Below are 26,838 nucleotides of genomic sequence, written 5' to 3' on the forward strand. Positions count from 1 at the left end.
TGCCTGGCAGGGATTCTGGGGCTGGTAGGTTTTCCCCTGTGATAGATCCTTAATGCTTTCTAATAAGGGCTATAGGATGCAAGTTTTTTTTTTTAAGTTTTTATGTATGAATAATCATATTTCTTAAATAACAAAAAGAAGACCGTGGTGGCAGGCAGGGGTGGAGTGATCCTGTGGGCAGGATCCTGTGGGCTGGGCCTGTGCTCAGCCCACCAGAAGCGCGTAGCTGAGCAGAGTGCTCGTCCCATGTGTGTGGTGTGACTCCCGGGCTGTGCTCTCGGCCTGGGCCCAGCAGCTCCTGCAAAAAAATTCAGAAAACTCAGAAGCCACTGAGAACCATCCAATTGTGGCGCTATGGGCCCGGCTCCGTGAATGTGCTGGAACGTTTCCTCCTCCCTTCCCCTGTCCGGGTAGGCCCTTCCTTTGCCAGCCACGCAGGGGACGTGTCAAGATGCACCCTCTCTGAATCAGGGCAGAGCAGAGGGACAGGCCAAACGGAAAATGAAATCTCAGCAGACCCTAGAGGGGTTTGCCTGCAAGCTTCCTCCCGTGGAGGACGCCCCGCTGGCAGGCTCCCTTGCCCCGCCTGCCCTCCCCGCCCTCCGGCTGATAGGCGCCGTTTGTTCTTGGGCTTGGTTTCCCAGGGTTGAGCGTCTGGCCCTTCCTACCAGGGCTCTGCTCTGGGCTCCACACAACAGCAGCCTGTCGCTGTCACCCGCGCCATCAATGGCTCCTTGTTGCCGCAGCGCTAAAGGGAGTGCTCGGCGAGGCTGGGGCAGGGCCCACTCCCCCCGCGCCCTGTCCTACCCCGACCTGCGGCCCCGGCCAGCAGCCACGACACCCTTCACCCCGTTCTGCCATCTGTGTCCACGGCCAGCAGGCCCGCCACCCTTCCATTCCCTGCAGGTGTGGGGCAGGCGGAGCTCCGCTCGAAGAGGGGGGCTCATGGGCTTGCCCTTTCTTTCCAGCAAGTAAAACTGGAGGAATATGGGAGGCCGAAGATCGATGGGGAACTGAAGGTCCGGTCCATAGTCAACCACACCAAGCAAGATAGGTGAGTGGACGGGCGGCCCCAGACTGGGTGTGGCCCTTTGTCACCGGGCACCTGCTCCCCTTCCGCCTGGGAGCAGATTTTCCCAGGAGAGAGCTGCTGGCCCGCCCTGTGCTCTTTGGCTTCACTTGCTGCCTTCCTATCGGTGAGGCCACCCATGCCACATCGACCTGTGGCTGTCCTGCCCGTGGCGGGCACTGGGTGTGGCTGGGGGCTAGCCAGAAGCCCTGGCCTGCGAGCTCCTGGGCTCCCCGGAGCCAGCAGAGACAAGGCAGCCACCTGAGCTGTTGGCCGTGTGCCTGCAGGGGAGCGCAGGTGACGAGGAAGGCTCCAGATGAGCCAGCATGGCCCCTGCCTGTCAGAGTCCTCCATGTGCACCTACACTGGGCAAGGCCTGGGCCTGTGGCTAGGGTCACGGTAGATATAGGGGTCCTGCCCCTACAGGGCTCCTGGTCTAGTGGGGGCTGGAGCATGGAGGCCTGAGGAGCCCATGTGAGTCTTGAGCCATGGAAGATGGGTAGCCAAAGAGGGCTTCCTGGAGGAATTATATGGAGCAGCTGAGACCTGTTGGGGCGGAGGGTCAGAGTTGGCCCCTGAGCCAGGCAGAGGGGTGGGCTCAGCTTGGAGAGGGAGCAGCCGGCCTGCTGCCCGCCCCAGACACTCGCTGGCGGTCTCGGGGCCTCAGAGCACAGGGCCGTGGCTGTGCTGATAGGCCCCCCGCCCACACTGCTGGCCCAGGTACCTGTTCCTGTTCGACAAGGTGGTCATTGTCTGCAAGAGGAGAGGCTACAGCTATGAGCTCAAGGAAGTTATTGAGCTGCTCTTCCACAAGATGACCGATGACCCAATGAACAACAAGGACGTCAAGAAGGTGGGCCCTGGGCTGCCTGGTGGTGATGGCAGGGCCTTCTGGGGCTGAGGGAGGAGCCGTGGAGGTGCCCTGGGAACCCTGGGAGCCGGCATGGACATCAGCACCGGCCCCCACAGGGTGGCTCTGCAGTGTGAACAGGGCTTCCCATCCATCACCTCCTGTCACTCTATGCCAAGCCCAGCACTTCCTGGGCCCTTTGTGAGTCTTCCCTGAGGGTGGGCACCACTGGGATCACAGCCCCTGATGAGGGGCCTGCAGAGGGGCCTGGAGAGAGCCAGACCTCTGACCATGGCGGCCTGACTTCAGCCCTCACTGCCCCTGCAGGGGGAGGCCTGCCTGTGGGGGATTAGACAGTGATGTCCAGCCGGGACTAGGGCCGTGGGAGGGCGGGGCTAGAGATGCTGGGGCGGGGCCGGGGCCTCTAGGCGCGGGTTGGTGGGCGGCGGGGATCGTGGATGCTGCCACCCCCTCCTCTGGTTCAGTCCTGCTTCAGCAGAGGCTTCTGCAGCCCAGTGCTTAAGCACCTACTCTATGCACCCCTGGCTAGATTTGGGGGCCGGGAGCCCATATGATGTGAATCCCAGGCTCTGGACTTCAGAGTTTGGAATGTAGAATGTGGTACCACCTGGAAGAGCTACTTGGGGGTGAGCCACTCAAGCCCGCCCCATATCTGAAACAGCTCCCGAGGCTTGGGGCTGAGGGCACAGCCCCAGGGTCCCAGCCCTTGCACCTCTCCACTGGGAGGCAGAGCCCTGTCCCTGGCAGTGGCGGGTCCTGGGCTGTGACACCTGGTGCAGGGCCAGGCTGAGTCTCTTAATGATCTGTCTCCCCTTTTGCTCCCCTCTCCTCATGCCTTCTAGTCTCATGGGAAAATGGTAAGCACCTGAGTCCTGCTCCCTTGCCTTCCTGTCCTAAGGGCCCAGCTGGCCCTTTCCTTTCTGAGCCTGAGGCCTCCCTCCTGCCTCCCTCCCCCCCTTCTCTCCTCCCTCTCCCTCCCTCTTTCCTCCTCCTCCATCTCTCCTCCCCTCCCTCCCTCCCCATCCCTCCCTCCTCCCTCATTTTGTCCTCTCTCTCCTTCCTTCCTTTTCTCCTTCCGTCTCCCTCCCTCCCTCCCTTCCCTCCCTCCGCCCTACCCTCCTTTCCATCCCCCTTTCCCTCCCTCCTTCCTCCCTCATTTCCTCCTCTCTCCCTCCCTCCTTCCTTTCTCCCTACATCTTTTCCAACACAAATGGGCTCAGACTTTCCACACTCTTCTTCCCGGGCCCCCTAGAAAGCCCCTAGAGATGGCCAGTCCTGGCGGGTGCTCGGGGCAACTGTGGGCTGGCTCTGCTGTAGACTCCCCCAGCCCATGGCCTTCTCTGGCCTTTGGTTTGGGTTGGTTTCTGTTGTTTTACTCTCACGTTCAGGAACTGAAAGTGGGTAGCCTATGTCCTGGAGGGACCCTGGCCAGTTCTAGGTCCCTGGGGACCCAGCTCAAGCATTAGAACCAGCCCTGGCTGAGCCTGCAGAGAGTTCAGTTGAGGGCACAGCTAGGCGCGGGTGGAGAGGTGCCTGGGACATGTTAGAGGGGTGCACACACACATACATATGTGCACACAGGCGCAGATGAGCAAGTCCTTTACACCTGCACACGTGGTCCTTGTGCCTGAGGCCAGGCCAGCTGTAAGCCTGTCCCCTTCTCCTCCCACAGTGGTCCTACGGTTTCTATTTAATTCATCTTCAAGGAAAGCAGGGTTTCCAGTTTTTCTGCAAGACAGAAGACATGAAGCGGAAGTGGATGGAGCAGTTTGAGATGGCCATGTGAGTTTGGGGCTGGCAGCAGCGTGGGGGCCATAGGAGCCCCTCAGCCAGGGGCGATTTCAAAAACCCAGAGACTAAGACAGTGCACTGTCTGTTGAGATATTCAATCTCACGCTTGCATGCGGTGAAACCCCTAAGGGCACACTGGCTGTGTTGTGACAAATCCTACACCTGCCTACAAACCCTTGTCAGCGGTTGAGCATCTGCCCCGGCGTGATCCCGGTGTCCTGGGATCGATTCCTGCATCGGACTCCCCTCAGGGAGCCTGCTTCTCTCTCTGCCTCTGTGTGTCTCTCATGAATAAATAAATAAAATCTTAAAAAAAAAAAAAGACATTGCCCCTTACCATCCTACCAGCAAGCTCTCGTGCTGGCAGGGCCCACCTGTAAAGCCCCCACTCAGGGCCTCAGGGCAGATACAGGCTGTGAGTCCCAGCCTCCTGACCTGCCCGGCCTGCTCCGCAGCCTGGCTGGCCCCCAGACAGACCCTGCTTCAGGGCAGCTCATGGAGTCTGGGCGTCTTTCCGACAGGTCAAACATCAAGCCAGACAAAGCCAACGCCAACCACCACAGTTTCCAGATGTACACATTTGACAAAACCACCAACTGCAAAGCCTGCAGGATGTTCCTCAGGTGAGGAGGCCCCTGCCCCTGCCCCTACCCACCTACCCTCAGGGGAGCCTGATGCTACATCTGCCCATGTCCCCCTCGCCCTGACCCTGACCCCGCCCCCACCCAGGCTGGCACTGTGCTGGGCCCAGAGGGACTGGGGAGTGTCCCTTCAGTGTCAGACCATCTGGGTCCACGGGTGTTCAAATCTAGCCGGGAGCGAGGGTGATCGTTCCTGTGGGTGCCTCGGACCTGCTAGTGGGGTGGCAGGGGGTCCTAGAGGCCCAGGGTTTTGAGGGCTGGGTGTATGGGACACATGGCAGGGCGGGCCTTGCCCTTGGCACGGTGCCCTCCTCACTGTCCCCCTCCCCTCCCCCTATGCAGGGGCACCTTCTACCAAGGGTACCTGTGCACCAAGTGTGGTGTCGGGGCACACAAGGAGTGTTTGGAAGTGACACCTCCCTGTAAGATCAGTGAGTATCGACCCCTGCCCTGCCCTGCCCACAGGACACAGACCTCCAGGGCTAATCCTCGGGGCCCCATGACCTGCTCTGAGCTAAGGGTCCCATGGCTCACAGCTGCCCCAGTACTTCCTCCTGGCCCGGCTACCTTCACACATCCGCCCTTCCTACCACCAAGACCCCACTGGGACAGGGGCCAGATGAGAAAACCAGAGCTCAGAGAAGAGAGACACCTGCCCTGGGTCACACAGCCCCAAGAGACCCAGCTGGTGGGCGCGTTCCCTGCCAAAGCCCTTCCTGCTCACTGGTGTGCTCCAGCGCTTCTCTCTGCCTCTGCATCCCCACCCCCCACCCCATTCTGCTTTTAAACTTGCAGAACCTCTACCCCAAAGTGAGCACAGAACGTTCTTGACAGTTGCATGGAGGTTTCCCATCACAGAAATGCCAGTTGTGACTGGTTCTCCTGCACCTTCTTTAGCCACAGCTACAGCTATGTTAGCAGGCGGTTTGTGTGCATACGTGCATACACACACTCACGGCACCTATGGGGCTCCCATGCTCTTCATGCCCGTTTGTCAGGGTGGAAGCTGAGGCTCAGTGGGAGGACCTGAGCCTGCCCGGCTGACATCTGGGCTGCCAAGGATCCTCTGGGAGATACATCTGGGTGAGCACCCAGCCTGCAGCAGCTGGACAGGCAGCCAGAAAGCCCGAGGCAGTTCTGAAGGTTCTGGACCTGCCACAGGCAGGGCGGGCTAAGCCCTGGATTGGGTGGGAACAGGTGCCACGCTTCATTCTACAGCATGAGCCTGGGACCAGGAGTGTCTTCTCTGCTCCCCACACTTCAGGTGGGCGCCCCAGATCCTCCCACACCCCCCTGAGATGGTCTGTTGCACTGTGTCCACACTCGAGGAAGCCGCACTCAGAGACAGGGTTAACTCACTCCATATAGATGGAAAAATCTATCAGGCCTGCTTGTCACTTTGAGATACCACCACCCAGAATAGATCTTGTCTGTTCTTCATTTGCTGTGACCTGGGAGGACCCCCTTGTCCAGCCACAGGCCAGATGCAGCCCCCTCTGCCCCACCAGCCTCCCCTGGGCTGGAAGCCCACGGGCCCAAAAGTGCCTTTTCAGCTTCGCCCATCGATACCGCCCTCTGGTGGCCGCGTCCCCTCACACAGGCGACGGGACAGGTCATATCTTTGGGCTTTTATTTTTTTCTGATTCTAAAAGAAATATGATTATTTACCAAAAACTTGGGGAGGAAAAAAAGAAAAGAGAAAAGAAAAGAAAGAAAAGAAAAGAAAAGAAAAGAAAAGAAAAGAAAAGAAAAGAAAAGAAGGAAATAAATATCTCCCTGAACTTATCAAAAAATAACCAAAGGTGGTGTTTTGATACATTTCCTTTCAAGTATTCTATTTTAAGTATTCTATTTTAGAATTAATCTTTCTGGGTTTTTAGTGTTATGAGTATTAAGTACTCATTTCCCATAGAGAATTTGCAAAATGTAAAGAAAGGTAAAGGAGCAGATCATCAACTTGTGATTCCCCCAGACACAACCACGGTTACGTTCCCTCCCCCAGCACACACACCCCTCCCCCTGCTGCCCTGTCTCTTAGGTTTGTGTGCTTTTCATGGTGCCTGTAATTGGGGTCTCACCAGATGCGTGGTTTAGTATCTGTTGCAAGCCAGAGTTATCATGGGCATCTGCCCCATGTCATTATAGGCTCACACCAGGCACCTGGTTTTATTCTGGAGAGTTCCGGGCTGGTCCCGCACTCCTGCCTTTCATGCTGTGCTTGGGCTCTGGGCAGTGCTCCTTCATCAGCTCCAGCTCGGGCTGTGCCCGTGGCCTGCAGCAGGACAGGTGTGTCCCAGGACAGCGCTGCCCACCCCGGAGAGCCCCTCCCCTGGGAAGCCTCGCTGTGTCTCACGTGTGGGCCCCAGGCATCGCTGTTCCTCCCACCCAAGTTCCACCGGGCTGGTAGTCTCTGTTCTGTAGGGGCTGTTGGAACTTGTCTGCCCAAAGCATCCTGCAACCATGAGTGTCAGATGGCGTTAAGGTCACATTAGCCATGCTTGTTAGCCACCGTGGTCCTTGCTTTGTCTGGTGGTGGGGTGGTGGCCCTGCTTGTCAGATGGCTGGGGCCCAGCCTGGCACTGCTTCCTTCCCCTGGGGCACCCCGAGGCAAGCAGAATCTTCGGGACATCTGATGAGCCGAGGTGCCCCGTGTCCATGAGCGAGCGTGCATCCTGACACCTCTTGTCGCCTGCCCATGGCAGGCATCTCTAATCAATCATGGAGGCTTTGCCGTTTGAGCCCACGCTGTGCCCAGGGATTTTAGGCAGCTGCCACCATTGGATCAGGGTTGGCCCACACAGGAAACATGCCTGCCAGTCTGTGTTTCCCATGGACAGCTGAAAGCCAGAGCTCAGAATTTGCCAGCAGAAGTACCTGAGAGACTCATAGTCACCAGCCGTGCTCGGGTGGGTGGAAGCCACAGGCCCTTGGTGCTGGTGGCTTGTCTGCTAACACCTCACGTGCTTCCTTTTCAGGTTCTCCTGCAGACCTGGTGAGTCCCCCAAACTGTCCCCTTCCCTCCATGCTGTGCCCTACGCAGCCCTGTTGTTCCTGATCTGACCACTGCTGGGGCCGCTGTCGGTCACCAGGGGCCTCCTTGGAAGTGGGTCCCCACGGAGAGCTGGCTGGAGGCCCCACCACATGTTACCTTAGCCTGGCTGCCCACCTGTTCTGTCTGCCTGGTGGCTTGTGGGTGCCCTGCTCTGTGATGTGCATACCCACCCACCTGCCCCCACCCCCCCAGCCTGATGTAGCTTAGAGCTCTCTGGCTAATTTAGAGAAGGTGTCCCCGAACCCACTTATGGAGTGTGGACATCATGTCTCGCCCCAGCTGTGGGGTCCAGCACTTACAGGGTGCTTACAAGGCCTTTTGTGTGGTACAAACACGCCCTCATGGAGGAGGAAAGACATAGCATTTAGTTGCATGCGGTAGGACGTGTCCCAGACAGTGGTGACAAGCCCCAGGCTCAGAGCAGAGGGGCCCCAGGGCTGGCGTGGTCAGGGGCGGATGTCCTGGGGCTACAGAGTGGCACAAAGGCAGAGAGTGTAGATAATAGTGCGTGGGGGGATGTCACAGTGAGGCAGTGTCACAACTGCCCATGGGACTCGGATGTGTCCCTCTCCTCTCCCTACTTCCTGCCTGGACCCTTCTCTCTGGAGGGGGTCGGGGGGCAGGGCGTGTTGATGCCTGGGCAGCCCTCCCTGATCACTGGCCTGTCCTTGCCCTCACAGGATGCCTCTGGAGCAGGACCGGGTGAGTGTGTGGGACTTGGGCCCCCTCAGCTGCTGTCCGTGTCCACAGTCACTCTGGGAACCACCCTGACTGCCCAGCCGCACCCAGCCTTCTGGGCTCCAGGCTCCCAAGGCGTGTGTGGGCCCAGCATGCAGAGGGTCAGGGGCCCTTCCTGGGGGAGGGGGCTGCAGCCAGAGCCCCCACAGGATGGGCCTCAGAGAGCCACTGTGGCCACTTTGCCATTCTTCCCGTGTCTTCAGTCCCCCTGCTCTGTGCTGTGTGACAGGGACATGGCTTCTAACTGTTGGGGGTGGAAGACGTCACCAGCCGTGCAGTGTGTCATGCTGGGCCACCGTGGCCTGATGGTGAAGAAGCAAACCAGAGCCATGCTGCTGCCGGGGGACACCTGTGTCAGGGCCGGGCCTGGCAGACAGGGGCCTACATGGGTCAGAGCAGGGCTCAGGCCAGGGGCAGCCTGCAGATGCCTGGGGCACCCACCGGGACCCCCGTTTCAGCCCTTGGGCCACCTCAAGCAGCTGTGTGTGGCCTTAGCAAGTCCCTGGGCCTTGCTTGCCCCTAACCCCAGACTCTGCCTTGTGGGGGGTGTCCCCGTGTCCTGCCCCACACGGCTAACACTCAGTCCAGATCAGAAGGGCATCTGGAGGAAAACACGTGAAATGCCACTAAAATCAGCGGCCGCTGTTGTCACCAGCCCCTGAACCCATCGGTCCCATGGTTTACCCACAACATTTAGCAGGGACGTGAGGTGCCGAGGTCAGTGGTGGGCAGGCCACCGGCCAGCACCAAGCCACTGACTGAGGGGCCCCCTCCTGCCCTGTCCCCCCAGGTCCCAAGATGGTGGCTGTGCAGAATTACCATGGTAACCCTGCTCCCCCCGGGAAGCCCGTGCTGACCTTCCAGACGGGTGATGTGATCGAGCTGCTGCGAGGCGACCCTGAGTCTCAGTGGTGGGAGGTGGGTCCTGGGGTCGATGTCCCCCAGGCAGGGGTGGTCTGGGGGGGCGGGGGAAGCACCTGTCAGCAAGACCTGAGCTCCCTTGAAGCAGGAATTCTGGGGATCCCCACCCTGTGTTCCTCAGGCTGTTTGCTTTCATGGGAAGAATTGTCCTGCCGTGGTGCATCCTGCACCCCCACCCCCTGGCTCTGCTGCAGCCATGCTGTGCACACCCTCCTGCCTACCCTGCCCCCGTTCGGGCCAGCACTGTTATGAGGCCATCAGGCATCATGCTGGGCCCCTCGGGGGGGCTGGTGTGGGGGATACCATGCCCAAGACCCTCCCCCACCTGCCCCCAAGAGGTGCCATCTGGTGGAGTGGAGGCAGGCGTGGACATAGACCGTGTCCTGTGATGGTTAACAGTTCTGAGGCCTGAAACCGATGGTTCTGTTAACAGGTTCACAGAGGTGGAGCCCTTCAGCACCCACCTGCCCCCTGGGCACCTGAGACCAACAGGGGTGGCCTTGACCTGCTTAGGGCGAATGTTTGTTGACCTTCCCATTACTGTTACTGCCGTCACTGTTGTTTTGTGATGGTGCTTATCACCGCGTGGGTATTTGTGGGTTTATGGTGTTAGACCCCACCTTCACATAACCAGAGATTCAGAAGGTGCAGAAGGGTGTCTGCAGCATAAAGTCTCTGTCCTGCTCTGACCCCAGCTGCCCGGATCCCCACCCCAGGTGTCACCAGAGCTGTGGGTCCCCAGTGGCCCCAAAGAGAGGCTTTGCTGGCATGAAAGGGGGAGGCCGAGCAGCTGCCAGGAGGACTTCGTCGGGGGAGAGGGAGAGCAAAGCCCAGCCCCTGCAGACCCTCCCTGGCTGTCCAGGTTCCCTCGATCAGATCCCCCTGCCTCTTCCATTTGAGAAGTGCCTTGTTGATAAGAGGCCAGGCGAGTAGCTGGCCGTGGGGCTCTAACCCCAGCTCTGAGCATGACCTGAAGCTGCTTCTCTGGGCCTCGGTGTTCTCACCTGCAAAGTAGGGATGCCTCCCCCTTCCTACCCAGAGGTCATGGTCAGCGAGGCTATAGCAGGGAGTGGTGCCAACACACGCTGCTTGTAGGACCTGGTCTCACTCCATCCTTAGAATAAGCTGACCCTCATGGAAGTGCCCGCCGTGCCCACTCCCACGGGCCAGGCCGGGACCCCATCATCTGTCTCCTTCCAGGGTCGTCTGGTGCAAACCAGGAAGTCAGGCTACTTTCCTAGCTCGTCAGTGAAGCCCTGCCCTGTGGATGGAAGGGTGAGCACTTTCCACAGAAGCTTCTGGAACACAGTGGCCGGGAGGCTGGGGATTCTGAGCGCGGTCTCCTCCCTCGGGGGGCGGGGGGTGTCTGGGCTTGTTCAGGATGTCCTTGCTGAGTGACTGTGGTGAGCTGGCCCTGGAGCTGAGGCTGTGCCCAGAGAGCAGATAGGGGGGCAGGGGGTGCCCTCCTGTTTGAAGGGCTCAGCTGTATGGGTGCTGCATTTCCCCTGGTTTTAGAAACACAAAAATGGGCATTCCTGCAGCAATTATAATGGACAGAAGACTCCAAACTTTAAGGACTCTGTAAGGTCTTCTGGGGCTATTATACAGCCCCAGAGAGGAGAGAACTTCTCCCTAACAAGAATTCAGAGCTAGACGTCAGGATATTTAGAAAAAAGCCCTTTCATCCGAGTAGGGCTAGGATGGAGCAAATCTTCCTCTTTTACAAAAGGCATCAAGCAGTCAGCCATGAATAATTGAATTACCTCCACCCACACCCTAAAAAGGCATTTAGGCAGCCCGGGTGGCACAGCGGTTTATGGCACAGCAGTTTAGCGCCGCCTGCAGCCCAGGGCGTGATCCTGGAGACCCTGGATCGAGTCCCACGTCGGGCTCCCTGCATGGGGCCTGCTTCTCCCTCTGCCTGTGTCTCTGCCTCTCTCTCTCTCTCTCTCTATCTCTGTCTCTATGAATGAATAAATAAAATCTTTAAAAAAAAAAAAGGCATTTAAAAGTGCTGGAGGGAAATTTCTCCAGAGGGAGCAGGAGGTGAGTCCAGTACGCAGCAAGAGCCATGGTCCACCCCGCAGGCCCTGCCTGGCCTCTGGCCCCACCTGCCAGCGTCAGGTGGACCAGCCAGCAGAGGAGGTGGCCTGGGGCAGGTCACCTCCCTGCCTTGGGCTTGTTTCCCCATCTACGTGGTGAATGGGGTGGGAGGGGATGGATAGGTAGTCTATGTGGCCGGCTGTGGCACAGTGGGGAGAGGTCAGGGTGGGGGCTCTGGATAGGGTGCGGCATGGAGTCCCCAGGGCTGCTCGGCCAGCGTGTGGCCCGCCACCTGGAGGACAGGCCACTGCCTGCAAACGACGCCCGCCCTGGAGGCCAGGAACCATCTGTAGCAAAGAACTCTAGCTGTAGGATGTGCTCTTGTCACTGCAGAGAAATCCCTGAGGCCTTTGGTCACCCCCTCCCCAGGGTTGTGTCCCTGTGCCTGCTACATATCCAGTGAAACCCATTGAGCATCTACTCAGAGATGGTGGGTCCCAGCTGCCGCCCTCAGGGACCTCAGTCCAGTGGCCCCAGGGCCAAGTGGTGGTAGCTGGTGCTGGGCCCGAGGGTGAGGTGTTGGGTCAGGTACCAGGACACCGTGGTAGCCAGTGCTGGGCCTGAGGGTCAGGACGCTGATCACAGGCCCCCTCTGGCCCCACTTGAGGCAACCCTCGGGGGGATGTTAACCTGAACATTCTCTCCTGCCAGCCGCCCATCAGCCGGCCACCGTCCCGGGAGACCGACTACACAGCGTACCCCTGGTGAGTGGGTCAGTAGTGGGGGGCCCTGCAAGCCCGTGAGCAGGCTGGGTTGGGGGTCCCCAGGCTACCTCTTGCTTGTCTCCAGGGTGGCTGGGCTGTGGCTGGCCGTATGTCCCTGGGATCCTGGGGGAGTCTTCTCTACCCCAAGGCAGGTTTTCCCCATGATGAACGAAAACAGGCCATCAGGTGTGCTCTTTTTACACAAGCCTCATCGTATAAAATGTATGAAAAGTGGTATATTTGAGGCCAAATTTGCAATCGCAAGTCTACTCATGGAGTGGCTCAATGAGAACCGAGGCACTGTTGGGATTAATGAGAACCTGTAGGTAGACATTCGAAGAATGAGTCACAGATATGGGTCAGCTGGGGGGCCCAGCTTTTATGGCCCTGCCTGCCTATCACCTGACTGCCTTGAAGAAGGACCGGCCTTGGTGGTTGTAGCTCCCATGTTCCACGCCCTGGTGGTGGCCACAGAGCAATGGGCAGCTTAAGTGCCGTAAACCCCTGCCCCAGGCACAGCTGGCCTCAGGGTGTTCAGCTGGGGGCTCATCCCTGGCCCCCCGGTGTCCCGGCTACCCTGGGCCGGGTCTCTCCCTCCAGGTCAGAGATGCCCTGGATCCATCTGCCTGTACCCTTCACCCCGCACTCGTGCTCAGGCTCACAGGTCCAGGCCTGGCCTGTGATTTGCATTTGACGGAGTGACAGCTTCCGTCTCCTGGTGTAGATTCTGTCTCCGTTGCATGTTGTTTGTGAAAGTCCCCAGTTGGTCTGACGGGGCGAGGCCAGGTCTGTTTGGCGGGTGGTGGTGGGGCTCACCTGGCTGTCTCGGGCTGGGCTCCCCTTCGGTGAAGGGGCATCTGCCTGTCTGTCCAAAACCCGTTAACAGAGATGGCAGCAGGCTCCCGTGTGTCACAGCAGAAGTAAAAACTCTGCGTGAGAGTTTTTATCTCTTATGTGCTCTTCAACAGTGAAAACTTAGAAATTTGCCTTAATGCTTATGTGACGCTGAGCACCTCCTGGAGGCCGGGTTCTGTAGAAAACACGTCGGGGCCAGGCTGAGACCCGGGGTCCTTATTCCTCCCCATGACGTTCCCCTGCCCACGTGCTCCTCCCCAGAGGCTCACTGCGCGGTCAGCACTGTCACAGAGGCCCGGGTGTCCTGGGGGCGGGAGGGGGGGTGGCACCAGTGTTAACCTCCTGCTTCATCCCACCTGCTAGGTTTGCAGGCAACATGGAGAGGCAGCAGACAGACAACCTGCTCAAATCACATGCCAGCGGGACCTACCTAATCAGGGAGCGGCCGGCCGAGGCAGAGCGCTTTGCCATAAGCATCAAGTACGTGGTGGTGACGGGGTCAGGGTGACCTCTCCCCCAGGGCCACTCTGAACCACGAGCCCACATCCTCCTAGAATCCTGTGCTTGTTGGCTCGGGGGTGCCCATGAACATTATTGCCCAGAGCAGGACACTTCTGAGATGAAAGGGTGTCAGTGGGTCTGCCCGGCACGGCCAGCCGGGGACATGTGTGCATGCTCTGCCCAAAGCCACCAGGTAGGGTTGGTCCCCTGTTTTCCCGGTTCAGGGGACCACACAAGCGCAGGTGCCAGAGTGGGGCAGGGCTGCTAGAAGAGGTTGGGGACTTCCCAGCAGCCCCGCTGGTGGGCATTGGAGTAAATGGGAAGGTTACTCTACCATGGGTTTGTGGCTTCAGTCAGGGGCCTTTGGTCTGGGTGTCCTCCTGCCCAGAAGAAGCCCCCTTGTACATCCGCCACCACCCCTGATGGTTCTTGGTCACCGTTGGCATAGGATGCCCACTAGACATCCTGGGTCAGTTCCTGACAGCCCATAGGCTGGCAAATAGTGGAGTCTACCTGCGGGGTCTCCAGGGGGCCCCACAAATGCTTAGAGCCTGAAACCAGCCCTCTGGCTCTAAAGTACTGAGAGCTGAGAACAGCATGGGAAGTGACCAGTGTCCAGTGCAGTAGCTGGACATGGCCCAGGGGCTGGGTATGCAGGGCCTGTTCCCCAGCAGAGGTTACCTACCGCATACCTGCTGTGGGCAGGGGGAGCGTTGTAAGCATTGACAGCACAGTGGGCTCTGACAGTCTTGGTCAGGTGCTGGGAGGATGTGGAAGGTGGGCACGTGGCTGATCAGCGGTGGAGGCAGCAGGCCAGCAGTGAGCAGTGAGTGGCAGAGATGTCATTCTCCTGATGGGAGTTCATGCAGCACCTTCTGTGTGCCTGGGCTGCAGGGCTCCTCAGTGGGGCTGAGACTGGCCCGGGGAGCTTGGGGTGGGGTGAATATCCCCCCCCACCTCTGCGTCTGGCTGACCTTAAATCCCAGAGAAACAGCAGCTGGTCTACAAAGGACCCCCCCAGGAGAGGATGCTGGCTGGCCGGCATTTGATTAATTGCCAGCTATTTGTTCCGCTAACAGATATCCAGTTGTTAAACTAGCCTTGCATTCCTGGAACGTCGCATTTGGTGTGGTGTAAATGTTTGGTTTATACAGGCAGACACGTGAGGAGAGATTGGGTTGGCTGGTGATTTGCTGAGGACTTTCTTATCTATAGCTGTAACAGTTGCTGATGTGCTTCCTTGTCCTGTGATGTCTTTGGCTTTGGTACCAGCCGGCAGAGGGCCGGAGTGGAATGTGGGGAGGAGGGGGGTGTGGGGAGGCTCTCCAGCGAGGTCACATTTGAACTGAGCCCCGAGGACGCAAGCCCAGGAGGTGAGGATGGCAGAGGGGCAGCCCTGGCAGGCTTGTGCGTGGCCAGTCTGGGGATGCCCATCAGCCGGAGTGGACGGTGTGGGGGAGAGTATTAGGGGACCGTGTTGGAGCCAGCTGGGGCTGTTTCCCTGGGGCGTTGGGCCAGGGCCAGACCCTTGATTTACAAACCAAGCTGTGGAGGTCTCAGCAGGTGGTGGGAAACGGGGAGGAGGAGGAAGGTGTCCTCAGTGCAGAGAAGAGGATGAGCAGAATCCCTGGACAGGAGGTCTCCGAGGGCTGGATGGAGCTGTGGGGTTTGGGGCCTGGGGTCCTACAGGCTGACCCCAGAGTTTGGGCTTCAAATAAACAACATTGGACCGACAGGTGGCAGGCAGCAGGAAAGAGACTCAGGCTGGGGTAAGAGGGCGAGGGCAGCGGTCTTAGCTCCAGCAGACAGGTTATAAGCCTGGACCCCAAGGCCAGAGAGGCCACGTGGCCCAAGAGTGACCTCCCAGGCCCGCACACTTTGCCCAGGTTCAACGACGAGGTGAAGCACATCAAGGTGGTGGAGAAAGACAGCTGGATCCACATCACAGAAGCGAAGAAATTTGAAAGCCTCTTGGTATGTGATCCTGCGGCTTCTGTGTCCTGGTTCTGAGGCATCAGAAAAGGGCCCTGGGGTCCCACCGACGCCATACCAAGGAGAAGCAGCTCTGGCACCCCACTCCCCGAAGGCCACGCTCAGAGAGGGCCAAGAGGCCGCCAGGGCTTCTGCGTGGCTGGGGAGGAGATCCAGGGAGGTGGGCGTGGCAGGCACCTCGTGACAGCCCCCACGTTGGGACCTCAGCCCCCAGAGGGCTCCCCATGGAGGACAGGAGGGGTGGGGGGGCCCACCTGCCCTGCCTGCACCACTGCAGCCAGCAAGGCTCCTCCCAGGGCCCGGCCCTGCCGCCCAGCCTCTTCCCGCTGTCCCCTCCCCGGCCGGAGTGCAGGTAAAGGCACAGGCCTTCTAACGCGATTTTCAAATTAGACCTATTGTCTTTTCTGACTTACAAGTGTTCCGTGTACTGAAAGGATGTGACCCAAGCACCTGAGCCCTTAGACAGCCCAATGTGGCCCAAAAAGCACAAAGTAGAAAGTATCCACAGCCCCCCCGCCCTCCCCTCAAACCAGTGTTAAAGTTCCAGGGTGAGTCCTCTCGACCTCCAAGAATAGCTCAGGTGTGGTTTATGTGACGGTTTTCAAATGAAACCGTTGGCCACAGCATACATTGGCCTACTTTGCAACGTGATGAGCTTCTCCGTCGGCATGGAGAGCCTCTCCTCTCTGGGGATCAAGGAGATGAGTCCCAAGTGAAACTGAGGAGGGAGAGGGAGGCCAGGGCATCTGGGAGGACTGCCTGGGGGCGGTGACCGCAGCAGTGAGCATAGGTGTCCTGCAGGAGCTGGTGGAGTATTATCAGTGCCACTCGCTCAAGGAGAGCTTCAAGCAGCTGGACACCACGCTCAAGTACCCCTACAAGTCCAGGGAGCGCGCAGCCCCCAGGGCCTCCAGCCGGTCCCCAGGTAATGCCCGGATGGGTCCCTTCTGCCCGTTTCCCACAGCCCTGGCTTTCACTGCCTGCCTATCCCTGAGGAAGGCTCTCTGAGGGACCAAAGCCCACCCCTAGGGGCCGTGGCTCAGGGCCCCACAGCCCTTCACAAGCACACTCCTGAGCCGGGGGTCCTGGTTGGTCTAAGTGACAGGCTCAGTGTCTCGGCACCTTTGCCTGGAGGTCAGCGTGGGGTCCCATCTGTCCCTCGATCCCTCCCTGTCCCCCAGCCCAGGACAGGGGGGTGCCTCGCTCCAGGCCCACTCAGTTAGAGGCAGGGCGAGCCCAAAGTGTTTGAAGTGCAGCCCGGGACTGTCCACTGTGTCACCCCACATCCCCTGGGCTGCGGGCCCTGTGGGATGGCGGGTCCCCCCAGGGAGAGCAGGTCAGGAGAGGAATGGGGGGCCTTCAGCGAGGGTCCCCCCGCAGGGAGAGCAGGTCAGGAAAGGAACGGGGCCTTCAGCGAGGGTCCCCCCAGGGAGAGCAGGTCAGGAGAGGAAATGGGCCTTCAGTGGGGGGCCCTCAGCCAGGGCCCCCCTGAGGAGAGCAGGTCAGGAGAGGAACGAGGGGCCCTCAGCGAGCACCTAGCGTGTGTTGGGGGAGAGCCTGGCTCCTGCAGGAATGGTTTCAGAAGCCCCAGGGCCAGCCTGCCGCTGGGAGGAGGGGGTCCCATATTCTGCAGGGGACAGGCCCAGCGAGGTGGTGGAGGGGCAGCTCAGAGGCTGGGCCCTGGCCCCATGCCCCGCCCTGCGCTCTGCCTGCCGCTCCAGGGGACGCACCTGCCTGGGGATGCATCTGCCCCCGGCCCGCTTTCACGTTCTTTCTCACCTCTTTGCAGCTTCCTGCGCTTCCTACAACTTTTCTTTTCTCAGTCCTCAGGGCCTCAGCTTTGCTTCTCAGGGCTCCTCCGCTCCCTTCTGGTCAGGTACCGCCGGCGCTCGGGGCGTGGGGGGGCCTGGCCTGCCGCCCGCCCACCCACCCACCCACCCACAGCCCCTGCTCAAAGCTGCCCCCTACCCCCAGCCCGGCGTGGGGCAAGGGGGGAGGGGCTGGGGCCAGGGAGGGAGGGGTGCTGCCGCCAGGGCAGGGCTGAAGATGCCGGCGGGCCTGGTGCTCCCCCCTCACTGCTGGTGCCTATCAGACACGCACACCCCGACGGCCGCTCCCTGGCCTGCCAGCCACCGTCCCTCCTTGCTTGCTGAGAGCTCTGCCTCTGGTAGCGGCAAACAGCCGGGCGGTCACCCTCAGGGTGAAGGTGGGAGCAGACCGGGTGGGCCCTGGAGGTAGGGGGACAGGGTGCCACTTGGCCCCGACTGCTTGGCCCTCTGCTGCCAGAATCAGAGCCCCTCCCCAGCTGCTGTGTGTGTCCCCTCCCCACTATCATGGTCATTGTCCCCTGCTCAATGGGACTCCTGGGTCCCCAGCTGAGTGGGTCCAGTCAGGTGTCCAGTTTGTATTGGGGATCTGGAAAAGGGGCCCCGGGACCCTGGGGTCTGGTTCCAGGTGCTCCATCAGAGTGCAGGTTGGGAGCTGGGCAGTGGTCACTCCACTGAACCGCTGGCCAGGTGTGCAGGGGGAGGCCCTGTGGGGGTTGCAGTGGTCAGAACATCAGCATCTGCTCTGATCCTGTGATCACACTCGTGGGCCGGGACAGCTCCCACTGTGGCTATTGGCTGCTCTGAGTGCCTTTGGGGGAGGCCCGGAGAGGCCATTGCTTATAGGTCTGGGCGGAATTAGAGAGTAGTCTGTGCCCTCAGAGCCTTTGTGCTGGACCGGTCTCCTCTCTGGGTAGGACCAGGCACCAGGGGGACCAGGCTTGGCCCCGCTGCCAGCCAGGTGACCCTGCCCATCCCTCCCAACAGTGTTCACTCCCCGTGTCATTGGCACAGCCGTGGCCAGGTACAACTTTGCTGCCCGGGACATGCGGGAGCTCTCGCTGCGGGAAGGCGATGTGGTGAAGATCTATAGCCGCATTGGCGGGGACCAGGGCTGGTGGAAAGGCGAGGCCAATGGACGGGTAAGTGGGGCAGATGCAGCATGGCTCAGCCTGGCCAGGTCCAGGCACACTGGCACCTTAGCGTGGTCTGGCCCAGCACTGTGACAATGCCCTCTGAGCCACAGATCCGAGCTGCCCAGGTTGGAGCTGGATCCAGGCCCGCCCGACCCTGCATCCGTGCTCCGTCCTGTTCTGTGGTCCTCTGTGGCCACTGCAGGGGGATGTGCTTTACACACACTCTTCATGTTCTTTGCACGTCCCCAAGCCCTTTCTGCAGGCAGAGGAAACTGCAGGTTGAGAGCAGGGCCCAGGAGTCCTCACTGGCCTCACACACACCCTGGGGAGATTGGAAGGGGCACACCAGGTCCCACCCTGCCCCTTCATGCCCTTCCTGGAGGACTCTGTCTTCCCTGTGCACCCTGTGACCCTGCAACACTCTATGGCCCCTTATCCCTGTCCCCCATCTGGACCCCTTGGTTTTGACCTGGTTCTGTCAGCACTCACCCAGCAGGGTACTGGAGCCCTACATAGGGCTGACTTGGAAGCGTCCAGCTATCCATGGGGCTGCTGCTGCCTGTGGGCAGGTACCTGGGCTGTGGAGGGTTGGCCTGCCTTGATTCCCACTGCCTACCGTTCTGTTGCTAGGGGGCGGGAGCTGGTCTGCCTCCATCTAGGCCTCCTCAGAGGCCTCAGGTCAGACCCATTTCCCTCCCCACAGCCCTTCAGAAGTGTGAGGCCCCTGAGTCCTAGGCAGCTGACTTGGAGGGCTGAACCTCTAGCTGTCAGAGTGGCCCTTGGGGAGCCAGCGCTGCAGGCACCTGGGGCTGTAATTCAGTAAGGACCTACCTGAGCCCTCCTCACCCTACTCACAAAGGTCATGAATAAGCCAGTGTCCTGGGTGATACAGAACTACTAGTTTAGAGCATCACTAGATATTCCTTATCTTACACAGACTTTTTAGAGCTAATCTAACAGTCTCTGCCTTTAATTTTTTAAATTTTTTATTTTTTTCTGCCTTTTAATAAATGTAGGTAGCCCATTTATGTTTAATGTAATTACTGAGCTGCTTGGATTTAAATCCATCATCTTTCTGTATATTTTCTAGTTGTCACATCCATTTCTTCTTTTTCCTCTCTTCTTGCCTACTTTTGAATTAATCAGTTGTTGATTGTTTTTTTTTTCCTATTCTACTTCCTGTCTCCTTGGTGTGTCTGTGAGTTACACATTATTTTCCTATGATTTAGGTAATTAACCTTAGGGATTACAGCGTGCACTCTGACTTCTGAGAGCCCATTTTAAATGAGTACTTCTACTACCCAGATAATGCAAAGACCTCGCAACTTTTGACTGTGTTCAGGTTTCTCCCAACTTTTATGTAGGTGTCATCACATATTTTAACTCTACATATCTTTCAGCCCTGTAAGACATTATTTTTGTTTGAAGCAGTTAGTGTTTATTTAGAGTTACCACCTATTTACCTTCCCCAGGGCTCCCCATTCCTTCTTGCTTTGTTTTATTTCCACCCAAAACCATGTTCCTGCTGCCTGAAATTCCCTCTTCTGGGTGTGTTTTTTAGTGTGAGTCTGCTACTAATAAATTCTCAGTCTTTGTTGGATCTGAACATCTCTTTATTTCACTTTTTTAAAAATGTTTTCATTATAAAACATTTGTATAGTGACACAATTTCAAACCTAGAGGAAAGTTGCTGTGGCACAAAAAGCTTTCACATGCCCAGATTTACCAAGTAAGAGTGGTTTGCACGTTTGCTTTATCATTTGTGTTCTCCTTCCCTCTCTGCTTATTTTTCTCTTAACCCTTCAATGTAAATCACAGAGATCCTATGCTTTCCTCTCTAAGCCCCTAATTACCTCAATGTCTTATGATCAAAGACATTCCTCTTTGATAGAATATGATTATCTCTTCCCTGGTCCATATTCAGATGTCACTAGTTGTCCCAACCATGGCTTGTCTACCTAATCCAATTGCATTTACTTGCTATGACCCTCAACTCTCTTCTAGAACAATCCTCAGCCTTTCTCAGTCTTACGACTGGCATTTTTGAAGAGTACGGGCCGGTTATTTTTGTAGACTTTCCTTCGATTTAGGTTTGCTATTTCTTCGTGATTAGGTTGAGGTTATATATTTTCATAATGCAGCTATTGTATCCTTTTCAGTCCTGTAGTGTTTTATCCAGATGTGTCATCCTTGCACAGGGGCCATGCTAATCTTCTCTGTATTGTTCCAATTTTAGTATACATGCTGCCAAAGCAAGCACTCCAGACGCGTATGAGGTCCGCTTGTCCCATTATTGTGCCATTAATTTTGATCATTTGGTTAAGGTGATAGCTGCTGAGTTTCTCCACTGTGAAGTTACTGTAATTAATTAGTAACCTCCAGGGTAATACTTTAAAATTATTAAGTATCCTGTTCCACATCAAATTTCACCTCCTATTTTTATCATTATCATTGGTGAATTTTCTCATCAATTATTCATATCATGGTTGAAAAACAGTGATTTTCCAGCCATTATTTCTTTAAAACTTATTAGGGGGCATTCTACTGTAAGGGACAGCCTTCTCTTGGTCAACCCCTTGGGGGTCAGTGATCCCTCCAGTGGGACCGGTTTCCTTTTTGTGGGAAATTGTATTGAGCTCATTTTCAAATAGTATTCTTCAGGGGATGAATTTGAGGCTAGCAGGTGTTTTATTTGGGCACTTTGGTGATGTCATTCCATTGTCCCTGGTTCCATAATTTCTGTGAAGAGCCAGCCAACTTCTTTTTTTCAAGGAGGGGTAGGAGGCAGATGGAGAAGGAGAGAGAGAATCTCAAGCAGGCTCCACACCTAGTGCAAAGCCTGACTCAGGGCTGGATCCCACGGCCCTGAGATCATGACCTGAGCTGAAATCAAGAGCTGGACACTTAACCATCTGAGCCACCCAGGTGCCCCAGGAGCCAGCCAACTACTTAACACTGCTCCTCTGCAAGAAATGTTTCCATTACTCCCCAGTGGGTTATATATTAAAAACAAAAAAAAAGGAGAAAAGTCTGATTTTCATTAGTTTTACTATAATGTGCCCAAGTGCGTTTTTTTCTGTATTCACTCTGCTTGAGATTTGTAGACTTTTTTTAAAAAAAGATTTTGTTTATTTATTCATGAGAGACAGAGAGGCAGAGACATAGAGAGAGAAGCAGGCTCCATACAGGGAGCTCAATGTAGGACTCGATCCCAGGACCCCGGGATCACACCCTGACCCCAAGGCAGACACTCAACCACTGAACCAGCCAGGCGTTCCTGTAGACTTTTTTAAAAATCTGCAGCTTGGGGATCCTTGGGTGGCTCAGCAGTTTAGCCCCTGCCTTCAGTCCAGGGCATGATCCTGGAGACTGGAGATCGAGTCCCACATCGGGCTCCCTGCATGGAGCCTGTTTCTCCCTCTCCCTGTGTCTCTCATGAATAAATAAAATCTTTAAAAAAATAAAAAATAAAATAAAATAAAATCTGCAGCTTGATATCTTTCATTGGTGTAGGACCTTTCTTCAAACAGTGAACCTGCTCTGTTTTCTGTTCTCTCCTCCTGGGGCTGTATTCACTTGGGTGTCAGGTCTTTCTATCACAGCGCAAATGTAATTTACCTCGTTGTCCGTGTTTTCACCTGTTCCCGCATTTCCCATCTAGCTACTTTTCCCTGGCGCATCCTCCAGTTCACCGTCTTCTCTTCCGCTTTGTCTAATCTTTTGCTAAATTCTATTAGATTCTTAATTTCAAGCATATTTTCTATTTCTAGGATTTCTATTTGATTTCTGGTTGCAGTTCATTGGTACATTTTTATGCCTTTATCATCAGTTTTCTGAAACAAAGATGTTAGAGTTATTTACATTTCCATCCTGGATGACCTGCAGATTGGTGTCTGTTACCTGCATTTTGTCATGGGGTCCAACTGAATGACGAGCTTGTGTATAAAACACCATTGAGGCTGGGGATGATGTTCTTTTCCTCAGGGAGGATTTAATTTTTTTCGGGCTGGCAGGTAGATGGAGAGCAAGTCATGTGGAACTGCATCCGGCCTTGGGCCACAGCTACTCCAGCCTCTTGGCCTTTGCCAGGGCACCCCTTGGAGCAAGCCGGGCTTAGAACTCCAGGCTCTTGAAGGACCCCCCCCCCCCCATTTCCGGGAGCCCCTGCTGGCCTTTACCCCGGCACAGGTACAGACATGTGCACATGCACTCTCATGTAATCCTGCCATCTTTTGCAGATCGGCTGGTTTCCTTCAACATATGTAGAGGAGGAGGGCATCCAGTGACAGTGACAACGTGGACAGGACTCGTGGACTTTCTCGGGAGAGTCCAGCTCTGAAATCTGTCCCTAGCCTTGTGACGCAGAAGGGACGTGCCCGCCAACCTTCAATCTTCAACAGCCCATAGGGATGGGGAGGGTGTTCAAAATCCTAAATGCGAACCGGCCCACCGTCAGTCTGCCCTCAGTGGCCTGCCCTGGGTACGCTACTTGTACATAGAGGCGAGCTGGGCCAGCTGTGCCATGGCTGCCACCACCAGAGCGCTGAGGAGAGGCAGCACCCGTGGTGTTCTGAGCCAGGCTCTGGTGACAGCTGAGGCTAGAGCTCATCTTGCCCCGTCCCATTGAGACAGCATCCAGGAGCCTAGGTTGGAACAGCAGGTGCTGTCCTAGGGAAGGCTGGGACAGCAGAAGGGACCCTCCCCCAGCCCCTTCTGCTCAGCCCTACCGCTCAGCCTGCCGCCTTCCTGCTGCTCCCAGGGGGAAGCTTCGGGCCTAGAGAGTCGGAAGGGACCAGAGCCAGGCCGTTTGCTGCAGCCTCTCTCAGCCCCAGCTGTGCTCAGGTGTGGGAGAAGAGAGCATGGCAAAGGAGTCTGTGCAGGCCCCTTGGCCTCCTCATGGCCCTGTGCACTAGGGCTGTGCAGAGCCCACCCAGGGCAGGTCCCTCTGACAGGAGGGAGCCTTAGTGAACGATGAAGTTGCCCACCCTACCCCACAGTCATTGGTACTGTTCTTTGTCCTGAATCCCGGGAGTGTGTCTGTCCTGTCCTGCTGCCAGGTGGATACACCTTTTGTAAACCCTGATATGGGTGAGAAGAAAACAGAGTTTTCCCCTCGCTCAGTCCCTGCTGCTCACATTCCTCTCTGCGAGGAGTCCCCCAGCGACCCCCCCCCCCACCAGCAGGTGGTTTCTGAGGGTCTCCCCAGCTTTGGCACAGGATGTTAGTTCTACCCCTCCGCAAGTCTTCCTCCTGCAGCCTGTGAACTGGGCCCATGGCCAGCTCAAAATAAGTGCTCTTGGGGGGTGGCCTCACCCCCTATACTCCCCCCTTCTGACTCCTCCTGGCCTTTGAGCTCTGGCTGCCTTGTCTGTACCCTTCTACTCTGCCTGGATGTTGCATGAGACCTAGTGATGCTGTCTCCCTGAGAGCTCCGTGCCAAAGCTCCTGGAGAAACCCGGGGTACATGTGTCCCCTGTCTGTCCCTTGGTCAGCTGCCCTGCCCTGTGCAGGAGGAGGGGACCAGGCAAGGCCAGGGGTGGGGAAGGCTAGCCCCCGCTAAGGTGGGTGCTGGTCACCACTCTGCACCGTGGGGTTCCTCTGAAGTCAGCCTTGTGGCCTCCAGGCTCAGCTCACATGCCCAGTGTCCTGGAAATGGGGAGGAGGCCAAGGAGGGGTCAGGGATAGTCAGTAGCAAGGGGAAGAGAAGAGAGAAGGCAGCCCGCAGAGGCTTGAGAAGTCAGGGTGAGCAGGATCCTGTGTGGGGGCAGAGGGGCAAAGGGGAGGAAAGCAAAGAGCTGGTCTTGGAGAGAGCAGTCCCGAGTCCCCATCATTAGGGGGCACCCAGCACTTTGCATACAATCCTCGGCTCGGCCAGCCCAGCCATGAGCCCGGGGTGGGGGGAGAACTAGCCAGCCCCTTTTGTGTTTACTTTCGTCAAAAAGGTTTTTGCTTTTGTTGTTTTATTTTTGGTTTGGCTTGTTTGTTTTTTTAAGGGAAGAAAATAGTTTGTAATTATTTCATCCAAAGCTCCCGTTATATATCTGTGAATAGTAAGGAAGATATTTTATATTAGCAAGAAAATGATGTATATTTGAGGTCATCGTGAAACAAGTCATCATGACAGAGAAGGATACTGAGGAAGCCAGAAGTCAGAACCCTGGTTTTTGTGAATGTTTTTGTTTTGTTTTTGTTTGTTTTTAAACATATGTTTGGTTTGGTTTGGTTTTACACTGCATGAGGCAGGAGGGGAGGTGGGCCAGGGGCAGGCTGGGCAGTGGGTGGCTTTGGCAGGAGTTGGGAGGCCTTCTGGAGGGGCTTTGGACCTGGGGCCTGAGATTAGCTGTGAACACTTAGGAGCCCGATGCATGCGGGTCAGGGATCTGGGGGTCCCACAGCTGGTGACGACCCCAAATGGAATACAAACTGTACATTTGCCAAGAGGTTTTTTTCAGACCATAGTTTCTATTGCAAATAAACCTAAGTTCTTTTCTGCAGGAGTGGCTGGCCTTTCATGCCAGGGAGCAGGGAGTGGCTGGATCCTGTGTCCAGCAGAAATCGCCCCACCCACACACTGTCAGCCCAGGATATGGTGGCTGGGGTCAGACACAGGCCTGCGGGGTGGTGAGGCAGCCATCAGAAGCATTGCCGCTGTCTTCCCATTTGGGTGGGAGTCAACCCTAGCCCCACCACTCAGGCATGTTCTTCAGCTCCTGAGCCTGTTTATTTACATAAAGGAGATAAAAAATGAGATTCTGGAGAGGGTCTGTGGCCTGTGATAGAGAAAATCAGACTAGGCAGGCAGAGACTGATTTTTTCCCTTACGCAGAAGCAGTCCAGACAAGGTAGACTGGGGGGCTTGGTGTCCCACCTTCCAACCCAGGTTCCTCCCCTCTTTAGCATGTGTCTCTATTCTCACTGCAGCCTCATGGTCAAGGGTGGCTGTTAGAGCTCCTGCCATCAAGGCTATGGGCAGAGGCAGAGGTTGGCACAGTGCTTCCCCTTCCCCTCCTTACCAATAGCTGAGGCAGGTGGCCACTCCTGGCTGTGGTGGAAGCTGGGGACTGCAGGACCTGTGCGGCACACGGGGCTGCACTTTTTCGCTGTTACTGTATCCATGGGGTGGGTGACCAGCCCCAGGATTCACATCCGGGTTGTGAGGATAGAGTGAGACTAGGAGCCTGGTGCACAGCTGGTGCTCAGCAAGGGTCATATTTTGTTGCAGACTAGGGAGGCGAGTCCAGATGTTTGAGGTGACACAGAGGGTGTTGAATCCCACCCAGGCCCCAGTCTCTGGGACCCAGAGCCCTAAAGTCTGGCTCACTCTGATGCCCCTGAGAACCAGATAGGAGACCTGCCTTTTCTGGAGCAGCTCCCTCTCTAAGCAAATTTCTCAGGCATGAGGCCCCGAGAGGCCCAGTTGTCACAACACCACCTCCCCCGAGAGCCAGCTCCAGTTTGAGTTCTCACACCATGTGGGGGATGGATAGACTTGGACGCTTGCTCAGCTGTCCCTGAGCCAGAGGTCCCTGGCTGTCCTGAGTGGAGCTGAGCAAGCCAGGGAGAGCCCCAGGCCAAGACAGACACAGAAGCCATGGTGGCTGGAGGGGAAGTGCGGATGGACATGGGGTTGCTGGGCGCTGGGGGAGCTTAAGGGGTATGGATGGGGTGGAGGCCAGGAGGGAAGAGGAGCCTGTCTGCTTGAGGTCACCCCAGAATGTGGAAGAACAGATTGGAGCCTCACACTCCTGGCCAGAGGACCTGCTGCCCATAGGGCTCTCAAGGCACCGAGGCATCATGCCCTTTAACTCTGACAAAGTGGTCTTCCCTGGGTGGGGCCACTGCAGAGGCCGTTACTTGGAGCTTTAGGAAAGTTTCCTGGACAAGAGATGGGAGCCACTTTCTGAGATAAGACGGATGCTTCTCTCCATTCCTGCACCACAGACATAGGAACACCATCTAAAACACAAGAGAATGCAAGGCTGGGCTTGGAACAGGGTGGCCTGTCCTGGGAAGGAGAGACACAAACCAGAGCAGATATGGGGAGCCAACACCAGGGTGGCCGCTAGGATCTCAGGCCCTTTGGGGCTGAGACCAGGGATTCTAACATTCAAGGCATTAGCTTCAGGATCTTGGGAGGCCAGGACCCAGAACTGGGTTCCTGTACAAAACTGAGTATGTTGAACACCCCTATCATGAAAAGGAAATAAACACATGTGGATTAAAACCAAAGTCACTGAATGGGACAGAGGTTTCAATTGGTTTGTTAACTTTCCAGAAATAAGAGAATGAAAAGGCATAATATATCCCAAGACAAATGAACACAAAATGGTTAAAACCCTGAACTTTAGAAAAAAATCACAGATGTAGTCAAATTAAAAGATAATGTTACACCAAATAGATTTTAAAGCAAAGCAAAAGGCATCACTAGAGTTTTAAAAGGCTTGTTATGTAATGATATGGTTCTCATTTATTTGGAAACATCACAGCTTTAAAATAGTCTGCTCTTCATCATATAACCTTAAAATAAAAGCAAAATTGACAGAACGAAAAGAATGAAACAAACTCACCATCCTAAATCGGAGATTTTAATACAATTTTCTCTCCCTGTAACTGGAGAGCAAACATGGAAACAAAAAAA

The 26,838-nt window shown here is 56.4% G+C and overlaps 1 protein-coding gene and 1 non-coding gene across 7 annotated transcripts in view; one reads left to right on the top strand and one right to left on the bottom strand.

Moving 5' to 3' along the window:
* The window catches only part of VAV2 (vav guanine nucleotide exchange factor 2), a 168,586-nt gene that overhangs the window by 135,330 nt on the left and 6,418 nt on the right, over positions 1–26,838 (top strand). For 3 of the 6 annotated variants that reach the window (XM_072778566.1, XM_072778569.1, XM_072778567.1), the window contains 15 exons: positions 969–1,054; positions 1,790–1,922; positions 3,613–3,722; positions 4,253–4,354; positions 4,715–4,803; positions 7,348–7,364; positions 8,105–8,126; positions 8,953–9,080; positions 10,284–10,358; positions 11,838–11,890; positions 13,109–13,225; positions 15,133–15,220; positions 16,040–16,163; positions 17,028–17,114; positions 18,052–18,206. In XM_072778566.1, the coding sequence (XP_072634667.1) occupies positions 969–1,054; positions 1,790–1,922; positions 3,613–3,722; positions 4,253–4,354; positions 4,715–4,803; positions 7,348–7,364; positions 8,105–8,126; positions 8,953–9,080; positions 10,284–10,358; positions 11,838–11,890; positions 13,109–13,225; positions 15,133–15,220; positions 16,040–16,163; positions 17,028–17,114; positions 18,052–18,206 (1,386 nt within the window). Of the gene's footprint in view, positions 1–968; positions 1,055–1,789; positions 1,923–3,612; positions 3,723–4,252; positions 4,355–4,714; positions 4,804–7,347; positions 7,365–8,104; positions 8,127–8,952; positions 9,081–10,283; positions 10,359–11,837; positions 11,891–13,108; positions 13,226–15,132; positions 15,221–16,039; positions 16,164–17,027; positions 17,115–18,051; positions 18,207–22,438; positions 24,695–26,838 lie in introns of those variants that run through there. The other 3 variants (XM_072778572.1, XM_072778570.1, XM_072778571.1) reach the window with 2 other exon arrangements.
* LOC140607609 (U6 spliceosomal RNA) lies at positions 20,354–20,460 on the bottom strand. The gene has a single exon (XR_012009575.1). It is a non-coding gene; the product is annotated as a U6 spliceosomal RNA (small nuclear RNA).

The sequence above is a fragment of the Canis lupus genome, chromosome 16 (assembly GCF_048164855.1).
Source record: "Canis lupus baileyi chromosome 16, mCanLup2.hap1, whole genome shotgun sequence".
Taxonomy (NCBI): Eukaryota; Metazoa; Chordata; class Mammalia; order Carnivora; family Canidae; genus Canis; species Canis lupus.